Below are 25,731 nucleotides of genomic sequence, written 5' to 3'. Positions count from 1 at the left end.
ATATAGGAGGATAGACTTGCACCGGACTTTAAAGGGTTGGTAGGATTTGGATAAACAGAGCAAAGTGGAAAGGTCATTTCAGTGGGAAAATAGCATGAATTTAGCACAAAGTGAAGTAGCTGATAAGGCGCACAGGGATAAACCTGTCTGAATTGAAGAGGAGGGAAGGGTAGATGGCATAATTAGCTAGAAAACCTGCTTTTATGTGTGTTGTACTAGGTGGAAGGGAGTAGGTGAGACCTGCCAGTGAAGAAGGTACAGTCATGAATGCCAAGACCTGGAGTTTGGATATGATGCAGTAGATTGTGGGAAATAGTACTGTAGAGTCTGCAGCAGGAGAGGACATGGTAAATATGGTGAACTGAAAAGACTGATGAGACATTGGGGTATAAAATCCATCAAATGGGAGAAAGGCTGAGGGCAATAACAAAGACTGCTTAAGGCCAGACGTGTAAAATGGGGCCTAATCTAAGGTGGTCATAACAAAGGGGAAGAGATGAACATTATGAAAATAATTGATATAATTTGGTGAGAAGATATGAAGATTATTTTTGGGTCTAGATCCATGTTAAATTTTTGGTGTCATTGATAAAATGGTGAACTTGGAAATAGATCTCCTAAGAGAAAAGGGAATTTAACACATTCCAAACAGACTTGTTAATTTGTTCAAAATGCAGTGTTCTGAAGAGAGCTTTGCCTAACCAAAGATTAGGGGCAAAGTCAGAGTTGAAAGGTAGCTTTCTTACAAAAACATAAAAGCTTTTGCGCAGAAGCAGTTTAAGCCTTTGTAGGGAAAAAGCAAACCTGAAAAAGAGAAGAGATTGTTGGGCCTTGGAACTCAAAGGAGAAAGAAAAGCGTTCATGTTAGAGAAAGAGGATGCATAATTGGAGAGGAGAAAGACAACCTAGGAGAGAGAATTTCAAGAAAGAGAGAGATCAGCAGCCTCAAATCCTGCCAAGAGGAAAATGACCTATGATTGGTGAAAAATACCCCTGACCTCCAAGGAAGCAGCTTTGGTTGGCTGGAGCAGCCAGAAGGTTTAGGAGAGATTGGCCAAGTTGGAGAGGTGAGAAGTTTCACAGGAACATGAGGAGAGAAATAGACTTGTAGGCAGAAAAGGCAGTAAATTATTGTTTAACATGAGGAAAATCCTTGCATTTTGGAAGGAGAGCTGGTTAAGAGAGAAAATAGTGCTAAAGTGGAAAGAATCAAATATAGTTTCCCTTTTCTCAGATCAAATAATTAACTTTAAGAAGTCCTGGAGGCCTGAAAGGATAGATTTATAGATTTATAGGATTTACGGTAAATGTAGAATCCAGTTAAGGAACTTGGACCAGATGACTTGACTTCTATCTTCTCAGTAAATTAAGGGGGAAATGGAAGAAAGTCAACTAACATGTATTGAGCACCTGCTATGTACCAGGCACTTTGCTAGATCGGTAAAATGTATCATCATGTAAACTTGTAACAGTCCTCTAAGGAGTTGGTGAGACTCTCCCAGTTTTAAATGTGAGGATGCTGAGACTCTAAAGGGTACTTATTTCAAAACCAGATAGCCAGTACCTGCCAGCTTTGAGATGTGATCCCAAGTCTGACATCAAAGGCTATTCCTATTTACTGTACAATTTCATTCATTGATGTGAGGTGAAGGGTACATGGGGGCTTGACAGCATCTGTTTTGTTTGTTTGTTTGTTTGTTTGTTTGTTTGAGACGGAGTCTCCCTCTGTTGCCCAGGCTTGAGGGCAGTGGCATGATCTCGGCTCACTGCAAGCTCCGCCTCCCAGGTTCACACCATTCTCCTGCCTCAGCCTCCCGAGTAGCTGGGACTACAGACTCCCGCCACCACGCCCAGCTAATTTTCAGTAGAGACGGGGTTTCACCATGTTAACCAGGATGGTCTCAATCTCCTGACCTCATGATCCACCCGCCTCAGCCTCCCAAAGTGCTGGGGTTACAGGCGTGAGCCACTGCACCCAGCCAGCATCTGTATTAATGACCACAGTGGCTGTGCTTTGGAATCATTTCAGGAGTTTTGAAAAATTCTTGCACACCACCTCAGTCACTCATTCCTTCATTCAACAAATACTTGTTGATTACCCACTATGTGCCTAGCATGATTCTAGGCACTTAGAGTACATCGGTGAATGAAACACACTCAAATACCTGCCCTCAAGAACACTACATCCTATATACTGAACCAATCTCTGGAAATGAATTCTGGTAATTCTGATGAGTATTCAGTTTTCAGAACCACTGCTCTAGGAGTAATTGATGAGAGACAGACTAGGTTTGCTAAGTGTGAATTCAAAATGGGCCTTCTGGCCAGGTGCAGTGGCTCATGCCTATAATCCCAGCACTTAGGGAGGCCAAGGTGGGGGGATCACGAGGTCAGGAGTTCGAGACCAGCCTGGCCAACATGGGGAAACCCCATCGCTACTAAAGATACAAAAAATTAGCCGGGCGTGGTGGCAAGTGCCTGTAATCCCAGCTACTAGGGAGGCTGAGGTAGGAGAATCACTTTAACCCGGGAAGTGGAGGTTGCATAGAGACAAGATCATGCCATTGCACGGCAGGGTGAGACTCCGTCTCAAAAAAAAAAAAAAGTGGGGGCCTTCCCTGCAGATGGCACTCAGGGCCATTCAGTAACAGAGGAGAAAACACTACTGGTAGGTGATCATATATCAAGGGACTAGCATAAGACCAAGGAGTTAAACTTTGAATTAGCTGACCCTGGAATCAGTTTTACAGTTATACTACAAAGCAAGCTTGTTAATGATTATAATAATATTTTACATTTGTATAAATTTAGCTATACTAGTTTCAGAAGACCATTGTTCATTCAATAAGCATTAGAGTTACACATTGTGCATGTATTGTGCTAAGCCCTTGGGATAAAAGGACAAAGTTGTTCCTGCCTTAAAGGACCTTGGATGTGTATGATGTCAGTTGATCCTTAAAAGAACTATGAGGAGTGGAGTTAGCATTCTGGAACCAGTTTATATGGTTATTAGAATTGAGGAAATTAGTAAAAGTAATTGTAGACATTGGGAGCCAGATTTCTTACTGTCAGAAAGATATTACAAATAAGCAGGAGGGAAGACTATACTGAGCCCTGTGGTGCTAGATTAGAATCAGAGATGTAAGTATAAACTCATGCTTATTTTAATATAAATACAGATAGATACAGAGGCAAATGTAGATCTGTGTCTATACATGGGTTAATAGACATAGATTTATTTAATAGCTCTGTCTGCTGAGAAGGCCTGGAAGCAGTGACACCCCAGTAGCAATGAGGACAGGCAGCACCTGGATCTTGGTTTCTAAATTCCATTCTCCAATGAAAGGGACAAAAATTCCTTGGATGGAAAGCTGATTCTAAGAGTGGGGCAGGGGAAACACAAGATGAGCCTGGAGTATCTTGTAGTACCAAAAAGTAAGGAAGTACTAGAAAGGGTGTGTGTGTGTGTGTGTGCACACGTGTGTGTATATGTGTGTGTGACTGTGTGTGTAAAGGGCACAACAGCTAATCCAAAAGAGCACCCAATGGCCAATGTGTGGACAATTTGAACAACATATTAACTCTAGCATTGAATTGTGATCTGAAGATTAAAATAAATCTCCATGAGTCCATACTGATATAAGTAAATTATTGAATAAATAATTAGGGGAGAAGTGACAAATATTCCTTGCAGAATAATTCTAAATACATAATCCTTTTTCCAAGAGGTAGAGATTAACTCTCCTCGCTTTGAGTGTGGGCTAGACTTACTATTCACTTCCAAAATATAAAGAACAAAAAGGGGAAAATAGTAATATAGAAATAAATACTTGAATAGTGTTAACAAGAAATTTGAGAAAAAGAGTACTTCTTTTCACAACTTCTTCGGTATGATCTGAGTAGGTAAATACAAGCATATTTCATTTGTATAATGAAAAAAATCCAGTTAAGTAACAAATAAAAAGAATAAGAAAGTAGGAAAATAAGAATTACTGTGATTATTGTTGAGAAGCTGGGAAAGATGTCATGTATAGATCACAAGCACTGAGGAGGGGATGAGGCAGAGCAAGATGGCTGAATAGAACCCTCCAGCAATTGCCCCCATGCTGCAGAACTACTATCCACATAAGAACCAAATATCAGGTGGCCAGGCACAGTGCCTTACACCTGTAATACTGGCATGTTGGGAGGTGGAGGTGGAGGATTGCTTGAGGCCAGGAGTTTGAGACCAGTTTGCTCAACATAGTGAGACCCTGTCTGTACAAAGAAAACAAAATCAGGTGAGTGATCACAGTACCTAGTTTTAGCATCATATCAAGGAAGGAGACACTGAAGATGGTAGGAAAGACAGCCTTGAATTGCCTACACCACCCTTCCCCCCTTCCCCAGCCATGCAGAGAGAATCGCTGTGCTTGGGGGAGGGAGAGCAAAGTGATTGTGCAACTTTGCATTGGAATTCAGTGCTGCTCTGTCACAGTGGAAAGCAACACAGGGCAGAATTCAGCTGATGCCCACAGAGGGAGCATTTAGACCAGCTCTTGCCAGAGGGGAATCTTCCATCCTATCAGTTGGAACATGAGTTCCAGCTAGCCCCACCACTGAGGGCTAAAGTGCTCTGGAGTTCTAAATGAACTTGAAAGGCCACAAGGCCTGTAATTCCTGTGCAAGTCCTAGTGCTGCACTGGGCTTGGAGCCACTGGACTTGGGGTGCACACGACCTAGTGAAATACTAGCTGGGGTGGCCAAAGGAGTGCTTGCATCACCACTCCTCCAACTCCAGACATCACAGCTTGCAGCTCCAGGAGAAGAGGGAAAAGTAAAGAGGATTTTTTTCTTGCAACTTGGATCCCAGCTCAGCTACAGTAAAATAAAGCCCCCATCCTAGACCATAGCTTCTGGATGACATTTCTAGACCCACCCTGGGCCAGAAGGGAACCCACTGCCCTAAAGAGAAGGGTACACTCCTAGCAGAATTCACCACCTGCTGACCAAAGAGCCACTGGGTTTTGAATAAACATCAGCAGTAGCCAGGCAGTAGTTGCCATGGGCCCTGGGCAAGAACCAAAACTGTGCTCATTTCAGGTGTGACCCAGCACAATTCTCATCTGTGGTGGCCATCAGGAGAGACTCCTGCTTGAGAAAAGGAGAGGGAAGAATAAAGAGGACTTTGTTTTATAACTCAGGTACCAGCTCAGCCACAATAAAATAAAGCACCAAGTAGACTCCTAAAGATTCCAGGCTTTGGCTCCTGGAGTGCATTTCTAGACCCCCCACTGGGCCAGAATGGAACCCATGACCCTGAAGGGAGAGACCCAGTCCTGGCAGGATTCATCATCTGCTGACTAAAGAGCCCCTGGGCTTGAATAAACATCAGTGATAGTCAGGAGATAGTTGCCACAGGCCTTGGGCGAAACCCAATACTGTGCTGGCTTCAGGTGTGTCCCAGCAGTCTCAGTGGGTTTATCCAAAGGAGCATTGCATGACTCCACCCCCAACTCCAGGCAGCTCAGCATGAAGAAAGAGACTCCATTTGCTTGGGGGAAAATAAGGGAAGAGAGCAAGAGACTCTGCTTGATACATTAGGGAATTCTGGATCTTACTCAAGACCGCTAAAGTGGTACCTCTGCAAAAGACACAGCATTACTGGACTTGGGAGTGCCCCCTAATGCACATATGGTTGCAGTGACCAAAGACTTAGATGACAACACTTAATTCTTGTTGAATACTTAGAAAGCTTTCTCAAGAAGGATGGGTACAAACAAGCCAGACAAAACAAACTGGAAGAAATTTCTAACTTTTCGGTGCACAGACATTGACAAACATCCACAAGCGTCAAGGCCATCCAGGAAAACATGACCTCACTGAATGAACTAAATAAGACACCAGTGACCAATTCCAGAGTGGCAGAGATATGTGACTTTTGAGACAGAGAATTCAAAATAGCTGTTTTGAGGAAGCTTAACAAAATCCAAGATAACACAGAAAAAATTCAGAATTCTATCAATAAATTTAATGAAGAGATTAAAATAATTAAAAAGAATCAAGCAGAAATTCTGGAGCTGAAAAATTCAATAGACAAACTAAAGAATGCATCAGTCTCTCAACAGTAGAATGGATCAAGGAGAAGAAAGAATGAGCGAGCTTGAAGACAGGCTATATGAAAATACTCAGAGGAGGCAAAAGAAAAAAATATGAAGCATGCCCGCAGGATTTAGAAAATAGCTTCAAAAGGGGAAATCTAAGAGTTATTGGTCTTAAAGAGGATGTGGAGAGAGAGATTGAGGTAGAAAGTTTATTCAAAGAGATAATATTGGAGAACTTTCCAAACCTAGAGAAACATATCAGTATTCAAGTCCAAGGAGGTTATAGACCACCAAGAAAAATTAACTCAAAGAAGACTATCTCAAGACATGTAATAATCACACTCCCAAAGGTCAAGGATAAAAAAGGATCCTAAAAGCAGCAAGGAAAAGAAAAAAAATGACATATAAAGCATTTCCAATATGTTTGGCCGCAGATTTCTCAGTGGAAACATTACAGACCAGGAGAGAGTCAGATGACATATTTAAAATGCTGAAAGAAAAAGACTTTTATCCTAGAATATTATATCCAGTGAAAATACACTTCAAATATCAAGAGGAAAAAAAGACTTTCCCAGACAAACAAAAGATGAGGGATTTTGTCAACACCAGACCTGTCCTACAGAAATGCTGAAGGGAGTTCTTCAACTTGAAAGAAAAAGATGTTAACAAGTAATAAGAAATTGTCTGAAGGTATGTGGTAACAGTAAATACATAGACAAATACAGAATATTTTAACACTGTAATTCTAGTGTGTAAGATATTCATGTCTTGAATAGGAAGACTAAAAGACAAATCTATCAAAAATAATAACTACAACATTTTAAGACATAGTGTAATAAGATATAAGTAGAAACATCAGAAGGTTAAAAAGCAGGGGATGGGCTGGGCACGGTGGCTCACGCCTTTAATCCCAGCACTTTGGGAGGTCAAGGTGGGCAAATCACGAGGTCAAGAGATCAAGACCATCCTGGCCAACATGGTGAAACCTCATCTCTACTAAAAATATAAAAATCAGCTGGGCATGGTGGTGTGTGCCTGTAGTCCCGGCTACTTGGGCGGCTGAAGCAGGAGAATTGCTTGAATCCGGGAGGTGGAGGTTGCAGTGAGCTGAGATTGCACCACTGTACTCCAGCCTGGCGACAGAGCGAGACTCCATCTCAAAAAAAAAAAAAAAAAAAAAGCAGGGGATAAAATTTAAGTGTAGAGTTTTGTATTTGATGTAATAAAATGATTGAGATTTTCTGTTTACTCTTCTGTTCATGAAGTAAACTATAGTTTTAAAAACTAGATAATAGTTTTTATGGATAAAAACTAGATTAGAGTTTTTATCAGTTTTCTCTTGGCTTGTTTGTTTTTACAATCAGAGTTAGTTTGTCATTAGTTTAAAATAATGGGTTATAAGGTGTTATTTGCAAGCCTCATGGTAGCCTCAGGTCAGAAAAATACAATAAATACGCAACATGTATAAAGCAAGAAATTAAAACATACCACCAGAGAAAAACACTGACATGAGAAGGAAGAGAAGACCATAAAACAACCAGAAAACAAATAACAAAATGGCGGGAGTAAGTTTTTCCCTATCAATAATAATATTGAATGTAAATGAGCTAAACGCTCCAATCCAAAGACATAGATAGAGTGGCTGAATGGATTAAAAAGGAAAAAAAAAAAAAGCCCAATGATCTGTTGCCTACAACAAACACACTTCTCTTATGAAGACACACAGACACACATAGACTGAAAATAAGGGGATGGAAAAGATATAGCATACAAATGGAAACCAAAATAAAAGCAAGAGTAGTTATATCAAATAAAATAGATTTCAAGACAGAAACTATAAAAAAAGACAAAGAACATCATTATATAATTTTAAAGGGAACATTTCAGCAAGAGGATATAACAACTGTAAATATATATGCACCCAATAGACGAACACCCAGATATATAAAGCAAATATTACTGTATCAAAGAGAGATAGACCCCAATACAATAATATTCGGAGACTTCAACACTTCACTTTCAGCATTGGACAGATTATTCAGACAGAAAATCAACAAACATTAGACTTATTTGCACTATTGACCAAATGGACTTAAGAGATATTTACAGAATATTTCATCCAACAGCTGCAGAATGTACATTTTTCTCCTCAGCACATGGATCATTCTCAAGGATAGATCCTATGTTAGGCCACAAAGCAAGTGGTGTTTTTTTTTTTGTTTGTTTGTTTTTTTGTTTTGTTTGCAAGACAGGGTCTCACTCTGTCGCCCAAGCTGAAGTGCAGTGGCACGATTATGGCTCACTGCAGCCTCAACTTCCCAGGCTCAAGTGATTCTCCCACCTCAGTCTCTGCAGTAGTTGGGACTACAGGCACATGCCACCTTATCTGGATAATTTTTTCTATTTTTTGTAGAGATAGGCTCTCACTATGTTGCCTAGGCTGGTTTTGAACTCCTAGGCTCAAGCAGTCCTCCCACTTCTGCCTCCCAAAGTGATGGGATTACAGGTGTGAGCCACTGTGCCCAGACAAAGTCTTAAAACATTTTTAGCCAGGCTTCCCCGGTGGCTCATGCCTGTAATCCCAGGACTTTGGGAGGCTGAGGTGGGTGGATCACAAGGTCAAGAGTTCAAGACCAGCCTGGCCAACATGGTGAAACCCCGTCTCTACTAAAAATGCAAAAAAATTAGCCAGGCGTGGTGGCGGGTACCTGTAATCCCAGCTACTCGGGAGGCTGAGGGAGAGAATTGCTTGAACCTGGGAGGTGGAGGTTGCAGTGAGCCAAGATCACACCACTGCACTCCAGCCTGGGTGACAGAGTGAGACTCCATCTCAAAAAAAAAAAAATTTTTTTTTAAATTGAAATAATATTGCTGGGTGTGGTGGCTCATGCCTAATCCCAGCACTTTGGGAGGCCGAAGCAGGCGGATCACCTGAGGTCAGGAGCTTGAGACCAGCCTGGCCAACATGGTGAAACCCCGTCTCTACTAAAAATACAAAAAAAAAAAAAAAAAAAAAAAAATTAGCCAGTCGTGGTGGTGAAATAATATCAAGTATCTTCTCTGATCACAGTGGAATAAAACTATAATCAATAATAAGAGAAACTTTGGAAACTGTGAATACAGGGAAATTAAACAATATGCTCCTGAGTGACTAGTGGGTCAATGAACAAATTAAGAAGGAAATTAAAAAATTTCTTAAATGAAAATGGAAACACAGCATACAAAACCCTATGGGATATAGCAAAAGTGGTAATAAGAGGAAAGCACCCACATCAAAAAAGTAGAAAAACTTCAGGCTGGGCATGGTGGCTCATACCTTTAATCCCAGCACTTTGGGAGGTCGAGGCGGGCAGATCACCTGGGGTCAGGAGTTCAAGACCAGTCTGGCCAACATGGTGAAACCCCATCTCTACTAAAAACTACAAAAATTAGCCAGGCGTGCTGGTGGGTACCTGTAATCCCAGTTACTCGGGAGGCTGAGGTAGGGAGAATTGCTTGAACCTGCAAGGTGCAGGTTGCAGTGAGCCGAGATCACACCACTGCACTCTAGCCTGGATGACAGAGTGAGACTCTATCTCAAAAATAAAAATAAAAAGTAGAAAAACTTCAAATAAAGAACCTAACAGTACATCTTAAGAAACTAGAAAAGCAGTATCAAACCAAACTCGAAATTAGTGGAAGAGATTAAGTAAAGATCAGAGAAGAAATAAATGAAATTGAAATGAAAACAAAAACAAAATAGATTGACGAAACAAAACTTTTTTTTTTTTTTTTGGAGACAGTGTCTCATTCTGTCACTCACGCTGGAGTGGCGTGTGATCTTGGCTCACTGCAACCTCCACCTCCCGGGTTCAAGTGATTTTCCTGCCTCAGCCTTAAATTACAGGCATGTGCCACCACACCTGGTGAATTTTTATATTTTTAGTATAGACAGGGTTTTGCCATGTTGGCCAGGCTGGTCTTAAACTCCTCACCTCAAGTGATATGCCTCTCTTGGCCTCCCAAAGTGCTGGGATTACAAGCGTGAGCCACCGTGCCTGGCCAAAAAGTTTGTTTTTTGAAAAGATAAAATCAACAAACCGAGACAAAAAGAGGAGACCCAAATAAAATCAAAAATAAAAAAGTAGACATTACATTGGATACCACAGAAATTCAAAGGATCATTACAGACTACTATAAGCAACTATATGCCAATAAATTGGAAAACCTAGAAGAAATAAATTCCTAGACACATACAACCTACCAAAATTGAACCATGAAGAAGTCCAAAACCTAAGTAGACCAATAACAAGTAATGATATCAAAGTCATAATTAAAAGTCTCCCAGCAAAGAAAAGCCCAGGACCCAATAGCTTCACTGCTGAATTCTACCAAACATCTAAAGAAGAACTAATACCAGTCCTGTTAAGAAAAATAGAGGAGGAGGGAATACTTTGAATTCATTCTATGAAGCCAATGTTACCCTGATACCAAACCAAACAAAGACACATCAAAAAAAAAAAAAAAAAAAAAAAGAAAACTACAGGCCAATATCTGTGGTGAGCATTGATGCACGTTTGATCCTCTACTGCACTCCAGCCTGGGCAAAAAGAGCGAAACTCTGTCTCAAAAAAAAAAAGAAAAAAAAAGAAAAACATAAACTCTGTTACAAATTCACATGCAGTTGTATATTTATACTTAGCAATAAAAATGAACAAACTACTAGATGAATTTCAGAAACATTATGCTTAGTAAAAGCTTTACACAAAAGAATTCCCAATCAATACATTTATATGAAGTTCTATGGTGAAAAAATTTAGGATAGAGTTTGCTTCTGGAGTAGGGGAAGGGATTGACTTGAAAGGGTCATGAAAGAACTTTCTGAGGCTGGGCATGGTGGCTTATGCCTGTAATCCCAGCACTTTGGGAGGCCAAGATGGGTGGGTCGCTTGAGGTCAGGAGTTTGAGACCAGGCTGGCCAACATGGTGAAACCCCGTCTCTACTAAAAATACAAAAATTAGCTGGGTATGGTGCCAGGTGCCTGTAATCCTAGCTACTAGGTAGGCTGAGGCAGAAGAATTGCTTGAACCCAGGAGGCAGAGGTTGCAGTGAACTGAGATTGTGCCACTCTACTCCAGGCTGGGCGACACAGCGAGACTCTGTCTCAAAAAAAAAAAAAAGAACTTCCTCTGTTGATAATGTTCTGTACCTTGATGGGGTTGGGTCATACAGTTGTGTGCATTCGTCAAAACCCATTGAATATTATACATAAGATTTATGCAATTTATTATATGTAAGGTTTATCTCAAGGAAAAAAGTTTTGAAAAATGTGATTTTGATGCAGGTGATCTGAGCACCACACTTGAAAACTACTGGGTTTGACTAACTTCAGGAATAGTTCTTCCATAAAAGCATAATAATTCAAAGATTACTAATGTAATCCTTTGGCATTCAAAAACTAATGGAGCCAAAATATTAATGGAGCCGGGTGCAGTGGCTCCAAGCACTTTGGAAGACTGAGGCGGGAGGATCGCTTGAGGCCAGGAGTTAGAGAGAGAGAGAGAGAGAGAGAGAGAGAGAGAGAGAGAGAGAGCGCAGCCTGGACAGCATAGTGAGATCCCATCTCTACAAAAAATTAGCTGGGAATAGTGGTGTGTGCCTGTATTCCTAGCTGCTTAGGAGGCTGAGGTGGGAGGATCACCAGAGTTTGAGAGCCAGGAGTTTGAGGCTGCAGTGAGCTATGATCACGCCACTGCACACCAGCCTGGATGACAAAGCAAAATCCTGTCTCTAAAAACATTTTTTAAAATTAAAAAAAATTTTTAATGACACTTTAAATATTTTAAGGCATATATTTGTAGTTATGTAAATATTAAAAATGTAATTTCTTTATTAATAAGTAATTATTAAGTGGACAGGGATTTATGAAAATATTGTATAGTTCCTTTCCAATAGATGCTCTTTTTTTTTTAGCATCAGGAATGCAATTTTAGTAGCATGAAAATTGTACCTATAAATAATTTTACACTGAGATGGATATTCATAATGGCATTTGGTAAATGGGATGATTTTGATTTACAGTTGTCTTCCTCTTTCAGTTAAATTCCTGGCTTTCACCTGAGTGCAGAGAATGTTTACTTATGTGATAGACCCTTAGTGTCATTGACTTTAAGATTTTAGATATTGGTTATTATGGACTGAGCCCAGAAAAAAAAAATACTCTAGATGTTTAGACAACTAGAACTTTTACTTTATGTACCTTAATTATATGTGAAATTATCTGCAGACTTTCAAAAGGGCTGCAGGGGAAAGGCTGGAACTAGGGTATTGGTCAGATGCTTGAACTTTCACCAATTAAAGATAACTGCCTGTGTTTCCAGCTTTTTCCTATCAGAATCACCTGGGGCACTTATTAAAATTCAGATCCCTCTCTTGAAGTTTCTAAAACTTTTTCTGTACCTAAAAAACCAAAAACAAAAAAGAAAGAGAGAAAGGAAGGGAGCGAGGGAGGAAGGGAGGGAGAAGGGAAGGGAAGGAGGGGGAGAGTAAGGGAGGGGAGGGGAGGGGAGGGGAGAAGATCACCCAAGGAGGTTGTTGAAAGTGCAAATTCCTGGGCCCTACCCAGACCTCTCACTTGTCATGTTTGGAATGAAGCCCCCAAATTTACATTTTTAAAGAACACATGCAATGCAAAGGTCTGAGGGCTGTCTTCCTAGTGCCTTAGGGGAAGGTCCCTATGTAAGTTTTCAGGCACTCTTAAAAGAGAGAAGTAGGAGGTAGGAAATTGAAGGAAAGATAATTTTAGAATTGAGGACAGAAGTTAGGGTAAGACCCAAGTGGAGGACTTTGAGTAACCAGCAGCTAGTGAGGACCTAAGGTACAATGAGCATGCATAAGAGAAAACAGAGAATCCCCTCTTGGGGACCATCCATTGGCTGTAAGACTACCATCTTTGTGGGGGTGGAGCATTGGTAACCAATAGGAAGGTGACTTTTGAGAGCAACTGCATTGATTTGCTTTCAAGTGTGGGGAGAATTCAGGATCATCCTTCGTGGCACTAAAAATCTGCTTGCATGCCATAGGTTGTCAGCCCTTGCCTTACGCGGTGCTAATGGACACCTAGCAACTATAAACATTCATTGATTTTTCTCTTGTGTAGTAAGAAGAAAGCATAACCCATAGACCATCTTCTGGCAGAAGATGATACATTTGGATCAGAAACGGGAGGCATTGGAAGCCAGGAATCAAAAGTGAAGAAACTCTGCAAGCCCTTAGGTGAGAAGGTCACAGGGATTATTCATTTACTTATTTAATTACATGTTCCCCACCATCACCATATGTTTACCTAATGTGAGCTCATTGCTTTTAGGCTGATAGGTACTTCACAAATGGTAGGGAAAAGGTGGAATAGGAATAAGCTGCTGGACATGGGTCTTGATGACACATTTCTCGACAGGCTGCTTCAGTCAGTGCTTTCTGTCATCCCCTTCCTGCATTCATGTCTACTTATTTCCCAGGACCCTTCTCCCTCCTCCCTAGGGCTAAAGTTAACCTGAAATATCTCACTAACATTTAAAGCTAACATTTATTAAATCCTTATTACTACTAGGTAACGTGGTCTTGTGCTGTCCCCGCAAAATTTCATTCCCTGCTCGGAACAATCCAATAATGTAATACTGTTATTATGATTCACGGTGTAGATGAAGCATCTGAGATTCTGAGGGTCATGTAACTTGCCCAAGACCTGACAGCTAGGAAGTGGCAGAAACAGATTTTAAACTCATGCTTTCTGACTTCAGACTTCATACTTGCTACTTTTTCTCTCTGTCGGAGAAAAAAATGGGAAACCACACTTGCACCTCCTCCAGTGTACCACAGCAGGTATCCCAACTTGGTAGACTCATTTTGAAAGGTTGTTGATATAGTTTGGCTGTGTCCCCATCCAAATCTCATCTTGAATTATGGTTCCCGTAATCCCATGTGTCATGGGAGGGGCCCAAGTGGGAGGTAATTGAATCATAGGGGCCGTTACCCTCATGCTGTTCTTGTGATAGTGAGTGAGTTCTCATGAGATGATGGTTTTATAAGGGGCTCTCCTCACTTTGCTCGCCACTTCTCCTTCCCGCCGCCATGTAAAGGATGTGTTTGCTTCCCTTTCCACCATGATTGTAAGTTTCCTGAGGCCTCCCCAGCCGTGAAGAACTGTGAGTCAGTGAAACTTCTTTCCTTTGTAAATTACCTAGTCTTGATCATTTCTTCATAGCAGCGTGACAATGGACTAACACAGTAAATTGGTACTGGGAGTGTGGCACTGCTATAAGGATACCTGAAAATGTGAAAGCAACTTTGGAACTGGGTAACAGGCAGAGGTTGGAACAGTTTGGAGGGCTCAGATTAGAAGACAGGAAAATGTGGGAAAGTTTGGAACTTTGTAGAAACTTGGAGGATTCAGAAGAAGACAGGCAGATGTGAGAAAGTTTGGAACTTCCTGGAGACTTGTTGAATGATTTTGACCAAAATGCTGATAGTGATGTGGACAGTGAAGTCCAGGCTGAGGTGGTCTCCGATGGAAATTAGGAACTTCTTGGAGACTAGAGCAAAGGTGACTCTTGCTATGCTTTAGCGAAGAGACTGGAAGCATTTTGCCCTGCCCTAGAGCTGTGGAACTTTGAACTTGAGAGAGATAATTTAGGTTATCTGGTGGAAGAAATTTCTAAGCAGCAAAATGTTCAGGAGGTGACAGAGCACCATGATTGTAAGTTTCCAGAGGCATTCTCCAGCACTGTGGAGCTGTGACTCAATTAAACCTCTTTCCTTTAAAAATTACCCAGTCTCATGTATTTCTTTATAGCAGCATGAGAATGGACTAATACAGTTGTCAATCTCTGGGATATAAAAGCATCACAGCTTTCATTATGCAATTTTTGAAAGTCAGAGAAGAGAATGAAATCACCAAAATATCACTACCCTTACTTAACTATGATTAATATATTAATGTGTTTGCTTTCTGGCCTTTTCCATATATGTATATATTTTCCAATAGTGCATGTATTATTTAGTAGCCTGATAATTGAAATATATATAGAATTTTCATACCCAGATTTTAATGACAGTCAAATGATAATATGAGACTTCTAGCAGTTTGAAGTTAATGCCCAACAAATGAGTGAGTGAATGAATGCTTGCTTTCATGTATGGAATATTACATGTTTGTGCTCTTGTCACATTTGTTTTTTTTGTGTTCAGAGTAGGGAACCATTGTTTTAGTTTAAATTCTGTATAACACTTCACATGAACAAATAGCATACTCTCCCAACTCAGCTATGTTCTACCTATCTTTCCAGCTCTTGCTCAAATTCACATCCCCTTTAAGCTTTTCTTGATTTCCAAGCCTGCAGTGATCTTTTTCTACTCAAATTTTCTCAAGCAGTTTCTGGCTATACCTCACATTTGATATTCACCATTTTCTACATTTGCTAATTATAGTACTTTTATGCTATTTTCTTATACTTCTTTCTATCTGCAACACCTAATCCAATGCTTTTCAATGTCAATTTTATTTTTTAGCATTTTAATATTCAAATCAAATTGCTATTGACCAATTTTTGTAAGATTCTAGAATGACTAAGCTTTCTGGTGTGTCTTTCTATCCTTCTGTAGGTTCCTATTACTGTAACCATGCCAGAAATGACAGAGAATGAGACGCCTACAAAAAAGCAGCACAGGTATGTATTCACAGCCCCAATATAATATGCTTTGGGCAGATAAGAAGCAGAATTAGTTCCTATTTTGCTACATAGGTAGTCCTTAGAGAACTTTTATTTAGATACCTAGGAAATTATTACTCTCCAAAAATATTTGTAGATAAATACAGATTTACTGAAAAAGGTATATGGTTAAAAATTATCTGTCCTGGCCGGGTGTGGTGGCTCACGCCTGTAATCCCAGCACTTTGGGAGGCCGAGGCTGGTGGATCACCTGAGGTCAGGAGTTCAAGACCAGCCTGGCCAACATGGTGAAACCCCGTCTCTACTAAAAATACAAAAATTAGCTGGGTATGGTGGCATGTACCTGTAGTTCCAGCTACTCGGGAGGCTGAGGCAGGAGAATTGCTTGAACCTGGGAGGCAGAGGTTGCAGTGAGCCAAAATCATGCTGCTGCACTCCAGCCTGGGTGACAGAGACTCCATCTCAAAAAAAAAAAAAAAAGAAAAAAAATTATCTGTTCTTATTCTACTAGCAGTATAACAAGAATGACTGTCAGTAGTTAATATATTACCAAATCTATGTTAAATGTTTTGTTTGTAATGACATTTTCACTTGCCTATAGTATTAATTTTTGTATATCCTAAGTTCATTTAGGCTCTAGTCAGTGTGAATAGACATTCTGTGACATTATAATCCATTAATGCTAATATGCGTATCAGAACAATGTTACTTCTGGTTCTTTGTATAACCTTTTTTTCTGAGTTTCTAGCACCTTTAGCAATGTTTCTGCTTAGAATTGCATGGCCAATGGTTCTACTAATATTAAAATCATGATTTTCTTTCCTTACCAAATAGCTATTAGAGAATGCTAATGTTTTGAGTAATTGTGTATAAAAGGGAAAGTCAATGCTTTTAGTAGATGGCTCTCAAGAAAATTTAAGAGTTTGGACAACCTAAGGTACACAAATACAAGATAGCTCAGATGCCACTTGTCTGTGCACGGGTGCTGTTGGCTGCCACATCTCCCTCCCTAGGGATTACAAAATTACTCTGCTGTTGCTTGTGTCTCCTGCACACGCACACCCGTACTGGTCCAGGTGCCAGGACAAACATCAGAAATCACCTACTTGGCACATCACTTCGTGAATTTACCAGCACCTAAGTTATATTTTGAAATAGTTAATTAAGCTTTTCAGTGATTGATTCATTTCCCAACCTATGACTTCTGGGTATGGAAGAATAGAGAGTTGTAGTTACCTCCAGAAATTGTGGTTTCTAAATTTGTATTGAGGTTCTCTGCCATTAGATTTTCATACCATAATATATATTAAGGAAATGTTTCTTCAGATTGTTTCTTATTGCTGCAACAAATACAAATTCATAAAATTTATTTTTGTGATTCTTAAAGTATAAAATGGTAAAAATACTTTCCCATTATTTTCATGTTACCTTTTATCTGTACTTTTTGTTTCAGAAAGAAAAACCGGGAGACACACAATGCAGGTAGAAACAATTTAAATTTTACCTGTTAGCATTTTTTGCATTCAAAATGAAATCATACTGCAGTTGATTATAAGTTTTTATGTTATAAGCAAGGAATCATTATTCATTATGTTTTAGGAAAATGTTACCTTACTGTTTTTTATTGACAAAATACTCCCTGAGTCTCATGAAGATGGCTTGCTTATCATCTTCTGATTCATAGTCTATTTAGATAATTTAAGAGATTACTGTATCCCTGGAGCTAGTGTTTTAAGTGATTTTACCTACCAAGGTAGTCCAGATATTATTCTCCTAGATAGTATGGAGGGTATGTATCTTTGCAGCAATTCCCGAGGGGGCTGGCTGCCTAGAAGTATAGCTAAGAGATGAGCAGCAGGCTATAGATCCTAAAGGGCTTTGTAATGTGAACAGTCTTAAATTAAGTTCTGGAGTCCTCAATTATAGGAAAAAGTATAGAAAATAAATATTGGATTTTATCTCAAATATTGAAATTACAGGCCAAAGCCAGATAAACATCTATAAAATTAATTGTGCATACATTTGGAATTTGGCACACTGTATCTATAAACGATACCTTCCTTTGTCTAAGGAAAGGACCCTTGGGAAAATTTTATCTATGGAAAAGTATGTTGAACACTGGTGGGATATTGCTGTTTCTCAGAATGTGGAGTTTATTGCCTTTGAAACTCCATTTTTCAGCAGGGGGTAAAAAGTCTTAATGTTGACTTTTTTTTTAACCTCCATGCATTACAAAATCTACTCTTAGAAACCAACAAATATTATTATTAGAGAATTCAGAGGAAAGGTAAGCACAGTTTATTGCTTTGATTTTTTTTTTGCTGTATAAATTAATGTTTTTGACTATAAGAGCTAATCTTCTTGGAGTCAGCTGTCACATGGTGCCATAGATATGTGCTTATAGGCCGATCGTGGTGGCTCATGCCTGTAATCCCAGCACTTGGAGAGGTCGAGGCAGGTGGATCACCTGAGGTCAGGAGTTTGAGACCAGCCTGGCCAACATGGCGAAACCCCATCTCTTCTAAAAATACAAAAAATTAGCTGGGTATGGTGGTGCGTGCCTGTAATCCCAGCTACTCAGGAGGCTGAGGCAGGAGAATCGCTTGAACCTGGGAGGTGGAGGATGCAGTTAAGTGAGATCGTGCCATTGCACTCCAGCCGGGGTGACAGAGTGAGGCTCCATCTCAAGAAAAAAAAAAAAAAAAAAAAAAAGAAAGAGATGTGTTTACCATAACTTACTAAGAAAGACTAATTAGGTGTCATGGAAAAGGATGCTAGGCCAGGCGTGATGGCTCATGCCTGTAATTCTAACACTTTGGTAGACCAAGGCAGGAGGATATTTTGAGCCCAGGAGTTCAAAACCAGCCTGGGCAACATAGGGAGACCCCGCCTCTACAAGTAATAAAAAAAAATTAGCCAGGCATGGTAGTGCATGTCTATGGTTCCAGCTACTCTGGAGGCTGAGGTGGAAGGATTGCTTGAGCCTGGGAAGTCAAGACTGCAATGAGCTGTGACTGTGCCACTGCATTCCAGCCTGGGCAATGGAACAAGACCTTGTCTCAAAAAAAAAAAAAAAAAAAAAAGGAAAAAGAAAAGAAAAAAGGAGAAAAGAAAGAAAAAAGGATGCTCTTACTGCTAGATCATAAAGCAAAAAATATATATATTTTGCAAAACACGTCACACCCATGCTACTGAAAGATCATCTACTTAGAAGCATTGGAATCCTTTGTTAAAAAGGAATGTTTTAGAAAACTTTGTAATAGAAAATAGCCAATACTAATGTTTCCACTTACAGAGTCTTATAGAAATTATTTGTATAATGTCTCCTATCCTTTGACCCCTTTTAAATTTGTAACACTTAAGCCTGGAACGTTTCACAGTTGATTGAGAAGCTGTCAGTTGCTTTGTTTCTTTGATGGGAAAGATCCAACATAGCCAAAGTGGAGAGTCTAGATCCCAGATCCCAGATCCCATAGAGAAAACCAAACCAATACTCTTTCTTATCTATTTTAAGTCATAGCTAATAGCTGTTTCTATTCCAAAAAGGCCCAGTAGTCATCCAAAAAGGTGTTTTAAGGTTCTTTAATCTGCCTAGAAAGGCCTCATTTGCCCATTTGCCATAAAGAGGCAGCTTTCTAATAACTTGTTTGGTAGTGGATTCTTTAAATTTGATTATCATTAAAATCTCTAGTGATTACTTGAACTGTAATAGAATGATGGCCTAGTAGTAATGAAATATTAGCAATTCCTATTTGTTTTTAATTTGAAAGTAATTATTATCAATGATGGTCTTTAAAATTTTAAGGTCTGGTGCAGTGACTCAGGTCTGTAATCCCAGCATTTTGGGAGACTGAGGTGGGCAGATAGCTTGAGCTCAGGAGTTTGAGACCATCCTAGGCAACATGGCAAGACCCTGTCCCTACTAAAAATACAGAAAAAGTAGTTGGGCATGGTGCTGCATGCCTGTGGTCCCAGCTATTCGGGAGGCTTGAGCCCAGGGAAGGGGCTGAGGGCAGGAGATGGCAGTGAGCTGAGATTTGCACTGCTGCACTCCAGCCTGGGGGACCCTGTCTCAAAGAAAAACAAAATGCTAATAAAAGTATTGCTTATGTAGATTTCTGTAACACTAGATTTAAAAAATGACATCTTAGACATTTTACTTATTATAGTTATTTATAGTAGATAATGTTTGATAAGCCCTTCCCGTTCCCCTTCCGCTACCCTTCCCCCTTCCCTTTTTTTTATTTTTATTTTCAGACAAAGTCTCGTTCTGTCGCCCAGGGTGGAGAGCAGCAGCATGATCTCAGCGCACTGCAGCCTCCATCTCCCGGGTTTCAAGCAATTCTCCTGCCTCAGCCTCCCAAGTAGCTGGGACTACAGGCGTGTGCCACCACGCCCAGCTACTTTTTGTATTTTTAATAGAGATGGGGTTTTGCCATGTTGGCCAGGCTGGTCTCGAACTCCTGACCTCAGGTGATCCACCCGCCTTGGCCTCCCAAAATGCTGGGTTTGCAGGTGTGAACCATCACGCCTGGCCATTGATAAGCATTTCTTAGGGATTTCTTTACCTAAAACTTCTTTACCGTGGTTGAATGAGGGCACTTTGACTAACTGGTGTAAGGTTTGATAAACGAATTTTCTCCCATCTAGTGGAGAGGCATAGAAAGAAGAAAATCAATGCTGGGATAAACAGAATAGGAGAGCTGATCCCATGTTCTCCTGCCCTGAAGCAGGTAAGAAGTCTACTCATATCTTCATTCATTACTTATGAACAGACAATTTCCTAAGTTGTTCTGGTGCTTAGAATGATTATTTTTGTTGCTTTCTATTTCTATGTATGGTTCTTTTGAAGTCAATAATTGCCTTGTTTTAATTCTTCCCATTCTTCCAACGATCTTTTAGTACAGTTTCTTCATGGTCAAATGTACTATATAATTTCTAGACTCTTCAGATTTCTCTTGATTACTAAATTAATCACATGACTATGTTTACATATATGCCACTCTATTTGCAAGGCATTTTTTCATTTTGTTTTCCTGCCAATGCATGTTCTTACTCCTTTTAAATTCTTACTTAGAATCTTCCAAGGATCTTTTTAAAAATTTATTCTCCGTGCCCTCTTAACCCCCAGTAGTACTTAAAATCTCAGCTTAAAGTATGACAGTGTTCTCTAATGAAGATACCTTTTTGTTCATTCTAATAATGAGGATTATCTCTCTAATAATGAGGATAATTATTATTATCTCTCTAATAATGAGGATAAAGCATGCTCCACTGAAAACAAAAAACAAAAAATTGAAACAATATGAAAGGCACAAAAAGGTTTAAAAAATAAACTGATATCTTACTCCCAAGCAATAATCACTATTATAATGTTGTAATTAAATGAATATATGCAAAAAGTTAATAAGACACATAGCAAACAGCACTAAAAAGCTTAAAACAACAAACATTAATCTCCTACCTGCTTCCTAACCCCAACACAGCTCCTCAGAGGCAAATATTCTTAACCGTTTCTTCTGTGTTTTTTTTTTTTTTTTTACTGTTATATTTCTAAATAGCATACTTAGGTTGCTGTATCTGAATTTTTCAATTTTAGAGATTATTTGTTGACTCGTTGTTATGCTTTTCCCCTGGCTTCTTCTTCTTCAGTCCTTCCATTATAATTCTATCACTTTTGGTTAAATTGGTATTCAATTTTTATGTTTTTAAAACTGTAAATATTATTCATGGTTGAGCCAAGGAGTGTACTATTATATTTCATTTGTTGCTTTTGTTTTTGGGTGGAGTAAATAATTACCTCATAGTTTTCCATTTGCTTAATTTTTCATATACTTATCTTTAATCCTTCTGATACGTCCAACCATCTCTTAATAGAGTTTTCTATAAGGTCAAATGTACTACATAATTTTCATTTGCCATTTTCTTTCTTCAAGACTTTACTTCTGGAACACTCTGTTCTCCTTTTTCATTCTCAACCAGTTGGCCTCTTCCAGCTCTTCTGTTTTTAATTGCAGCTCTTATATTTTTAATTTCCAATAGTCTTTTTTCTTATTCTCTGTTCCTTTTCCTATCATATGTTTGTGGATACAATATCTTCTCACCTCTGAATAGTATATGTAGGTTTTTTCCTGAAGTTTTTTTCTGTTTATGTTTTTTTCCTCTGATTTCCTTTTTTCCCCTTTTTGTCTCATCTTTTTTTGAGGGGGTTTTCCTTAAATGTTTAGTGACTTGAAGCTGTTTTTTTCATACTTGGGAATGAGGCATTAAAAAGCTGACTGAATAGGTTTGTATTTTGGTGGCCCTAAGTGTTGCGTGATTAGAAGCTATGCTAGTTTTATTGTTCTTGTTGTGGAACTAAAACATATCAGTATTTGTCTTTTTTTTTTTTTTGTGGGATAGCTATTAATTTTTTCATTTTCTTGGAGAAGAACCCATCAGTCTCCTGCCTGGGAGTGGGACTGGTAGGAAGAGGAAGAGGTTGCTATTATTCTGGGAGCTGGATGGGAGTTAGGGGGCTAGACAGTCTTGTGCTGTAGTAGGCAGAGTTTTACTCTACCCCCCTGTTTCCACTTGGGACCCTCGTCTTGTCCACTTTTGTGCCAAATATCCCTGAGGTTGAAATTCTCTGGTTCAAATTTCAGAGAAAATAAACTTGTCTCCTGCGGTTTGGGCAGGAAGGGAAAGTCATCCAGCTGTGTAGAATATGTGCATGGGGGCAGGGTAGGGGGTGGTTCTTATTACTGCTTTATTAGGAGTCTTTCAGCCACTTCCCCTCTATTTTAACCCCCAGCTCACTCCATCTTCTGTAGAGGCTGGTGGTTCTCAGTGCTGAGCCTTCCCAGGATGTCAAAGGAGCAAATCAGCTTGCTTCTCTATGTTATCTCCCTTGGAAAGGACTTACTCTTCATTTCCTTTCATTCTTCCCTATAGGATGGACTTAGACTTCCATATATGTTTTTTTTTTGTTTGTTTTGAGACAGTCTCACTCTGTTGCCTAGGCTGGAATGCAGTGGCATGATCTCGGCTCACTGCAACCTCCGCCTCCCAGGTTCAAGTGATTCTCTTGCCTCAGCCTCCTGAGTAGCTAGGATTACAGGTGCATGCCACCACGCCGGGCTAATTTTTGTATTTTTAGTAGAGATGGGGTTTTACCATGTTGGCCAGGCTGGTCTCAAACTCCTGACCTCAAGTGATCCACCCACCTCGGCCTCCCAAAGTGCTGGGATTACAGCGCCCGGCTCCATGTATGTATTTTTCAGCCTTTTTAAAAATTGTGCTTTCTGTTTCCTTAACACAATGGCACACACTATGCCTTCTAATTTGTTTTTCTTTCTCCACATCTCAATGGAAGGTAGCTACTCAGTAAACATAGATGTTTGCCCAGGAAAATCTTACTTTCCTGCTCTTGGCTTTCATCCCTGCGAGTTTCTCTGAAGAAAGGAAACCATAACCATTTTACTTCCTTGGTGTTCTAGAATGTGCAAAGGAAGTCAGTATTTGGCTATCAGAAGCAGAGCCAACTAAGATTTTCTTCACAGGCTTTGGCCCCTGTCTGCAGTAGAGGGACAGGTGGCTGGGAATTATCAGGTTCTGCCTTTGTTCAGATTATTGTTTTTAAAAAGAACAATATTATTTTTCTCTTAGTAGTAAATAATTTCCTGGGTTTATGTATTGGGTCTCTGTTGGGACTCAGTGTAAAGAACTCAGAATTATAAATTGCCAAACAAAGGACTAAATCACAGTGATTCCTACATGAAAAGAGTTATCTACAAAGTACCAGAGATAGCTAATAATATATATCCTGGAGTAGAGGTTAAATATTCATTGCAACATTCTTGATAGCTGAAGGATAAAAACCAGAAATGACTGTTAAGGTATCTTAAATGTTTATCAATAATAGACTGGTAAATAAAATAAATACAGTCATTAGCAACAATAAGTAGTCCGGGCACGGTGGCTCACACCTGTAATCCCAGCACTTTGGGAGACCGAGGCGGGCAGATAATGAGGTCAGGAGATCAAGATCATCCTGGCTAACATGGTGAAACCTCATCTCTACCAAAAAAACAAAAAACAAAAAACAAAAACAACAACAAATTAGCCTGGCATGGTGGCGGGCGCCTGTAGCTACTCGGGAGGCTGAGGCAGGAGAATGGCATGAACCCAGGAGGCGGAGGTTGCAGTGAGCTGAGATCGCGCCACTACACTCCAGCCTGGGCGACAGAGCAAGAGTCTGTTACAAAAAAAAAAAAAGAAGAAAAGAAACAATAAGTAGGGGCCGGGCATGGTGGCTAACACCTGTAATTCCACCACTTTGGGAGACCAAGGTGGGAGGATCACCTGAGGTCAGGAGTTCGAGACCAGCCTGGCCAACATGGTGAAACCCCATCTCTACCAAAAAAAAAAAAAAAAATTAGCCAGGCATGATGGCATGTGCTTGTAGTCTCAGCTACTTGAGAGGCAGAGTCAGGAGAATTGCTTGAGCCCGAAAGGCAGAGGTTACAGTGAGCCGAGATCGCGCCACTGCACTCCAGCCTCGGCCACAGAGCAAGACTCTGTCTCAAAAAAAAAAAAAAAAAGAAAAAAAAAGAAAGATGTCTAGATGCTATATGGAAGTATCGCAAATATATATATTTATTTATTATTTTTTTGAGATGGAGTTTTGCTACTGTTGCCCAGGCTGGAGTGCAATGGCACAATCTCGGCTCACCACAACCACCTCCTCCTGGGTTCAAGTGAGTCTCCTGACTCAGCCTCCCGAGTAGCTGGGATTACAGGCATGTGCCACCACGCCCGGCTAATTTTGTATTTTTAGTAGAGACGGGGTTTCTCCATGTTGGTCAGGCTGGTCTCGAACTCCTGACCTCAGGTGATCTGCCCACCTCGGCTTCCCAAAGTGCTGGGATTACAGGCATGAGCCACCGTACCCGGCCGCCAAGATATATTTTTAAATGTAAGGAAATACAAAATCCTTTTGTCTGTCTGTTCGTTTGTTTGTTTTTTCTTTTGAGACAGAATCTCACTCTGTTGCCCAAGCTGGAGTGCAGTGGCAGGATCTCACTTCACAGCAATCTCTGCCTCCCAGGTTCAAGCAATTCTCTTGTCTCAGCCTACTGAGTAGCTGGCATTACAGGTGTGAGCCACCATGCCTGGCTAATTTTTTTGTAATTTTGATAGAGACGGGATTTTGCCATTTTGGCCAGGCTGGTCTCAAATTCCTGACCTCAAGTGTCTGCCTGCCTCGGCCTCCCAAAGTGCTGGGATTATAGGCATGAGCCACTGCGCCTGGCCTTGTCTGAGTTTTTTAAAAAGATGTATATAGGCATGTATTGGACATGAGAATAAAGGAATACTTTAACATAACGTACAATCTTTTTGAAAAAGCTTAGGAATACAATTTACTGGAAGCGTGACACCAAAACTCAATCAAGTGACATTCCTCTCTTGACCTGTCATTTAGAGTAATTCATAGTTGTGGTAAACAGAGTAAAGAATAACATTAAAATCCAAAACCTTTACAAAATCTTGAAGGCCTTCTCTGGCCTTCTACTACTCTTCCCACATGTACTCCACTGTAGCTCCGCTCACCTCCTTACCATTCCTCCAATGTGCCGAGCCTAGCTTGGCTGAGGGCCCCTGCCCTTCTGATCCTGCTGTCTAGACTCCCTTTTCCCATATCTGCAGGGCCTGCTTCCTTTCACTTCCTTCCAGTTTTTGCTCAGGTATCACCTTATTCAGGGCCCTTCCCCAACCTCCATATACAACAGATGTTCTCAGTGTCTTAGTTCAGGCTGCTGCAACAAAAATGCCATAGACTGGGTAACTTTAATTTCTCACAGTTCTGGAAGGTGGGAAGTCCAAGATCAAGTGCCAGCCAGTTCACTTCCTGGTGATGACCCACTTCCTAGTTATGTCCTCAAGTGGCAGACAGAGAGAG

The 25,731-nt window shown here is 40.2% G+C and overlaps 1 protein-coding gene across 3 annotated transcripts in view; it reads left to right on the top strand.

The window, feature by feature from the left end:
* The window catches only part of USF3 (upstream transcription factor family member 3), a 48,164-nt gene that overhangs the window by 5,914 nt on the left and 16,519 nt on the right, over positions 1–25,731 (top strand). For 2 of the 3 annotated variants that reach the window (XM_004036074.5, XM_055381649.2), the window contains exons 2-5: positions 13,223–13,338; positions 15,724–15,788; positions 17,245–17,273; positions 20,442–20,524. In XM_004036074.5, coding sequence (XP_004036122.3) covers positions 15,742–15,788; positions 17,245–17,273; positions 20,442–20,524 — 159 coding nt within the window. In that variant the 5' untranslated portion in view covers positions 13,223–13,338; positions 15,724–15,741. The remainder of the gene's footprint in view (positions 1–13,222; positions 13,339–15,723; positions 15,789–17,244; positions 17,274–20,441; positions 20,525–25,731) is intronic. The other variant, XM_055381650.2, reaches the window with a different exon arrangement.

Source organism: Gorilla gorilla, chromosome 2 (assembly GCF_029281585.2).
Source record: "Gorilla gorilla gorilla isolate KB3781 chromosome 2, NHGRI_mGorGor1-v2.1_pri, whole genome shotgun sequence".
NCBI classification, from domain to species: domain Eukaryota; kingdom Metazoa; phylum Chordata; class Mammalia; order Primates; family Hominidae; genus Gorilla; species Gorilla gorilla.
The sequence above is the reverse complement of the archived record's forward strand: the minus strand, read 5'-3'. Positions and strand labels throughout refer to the sequence as shown.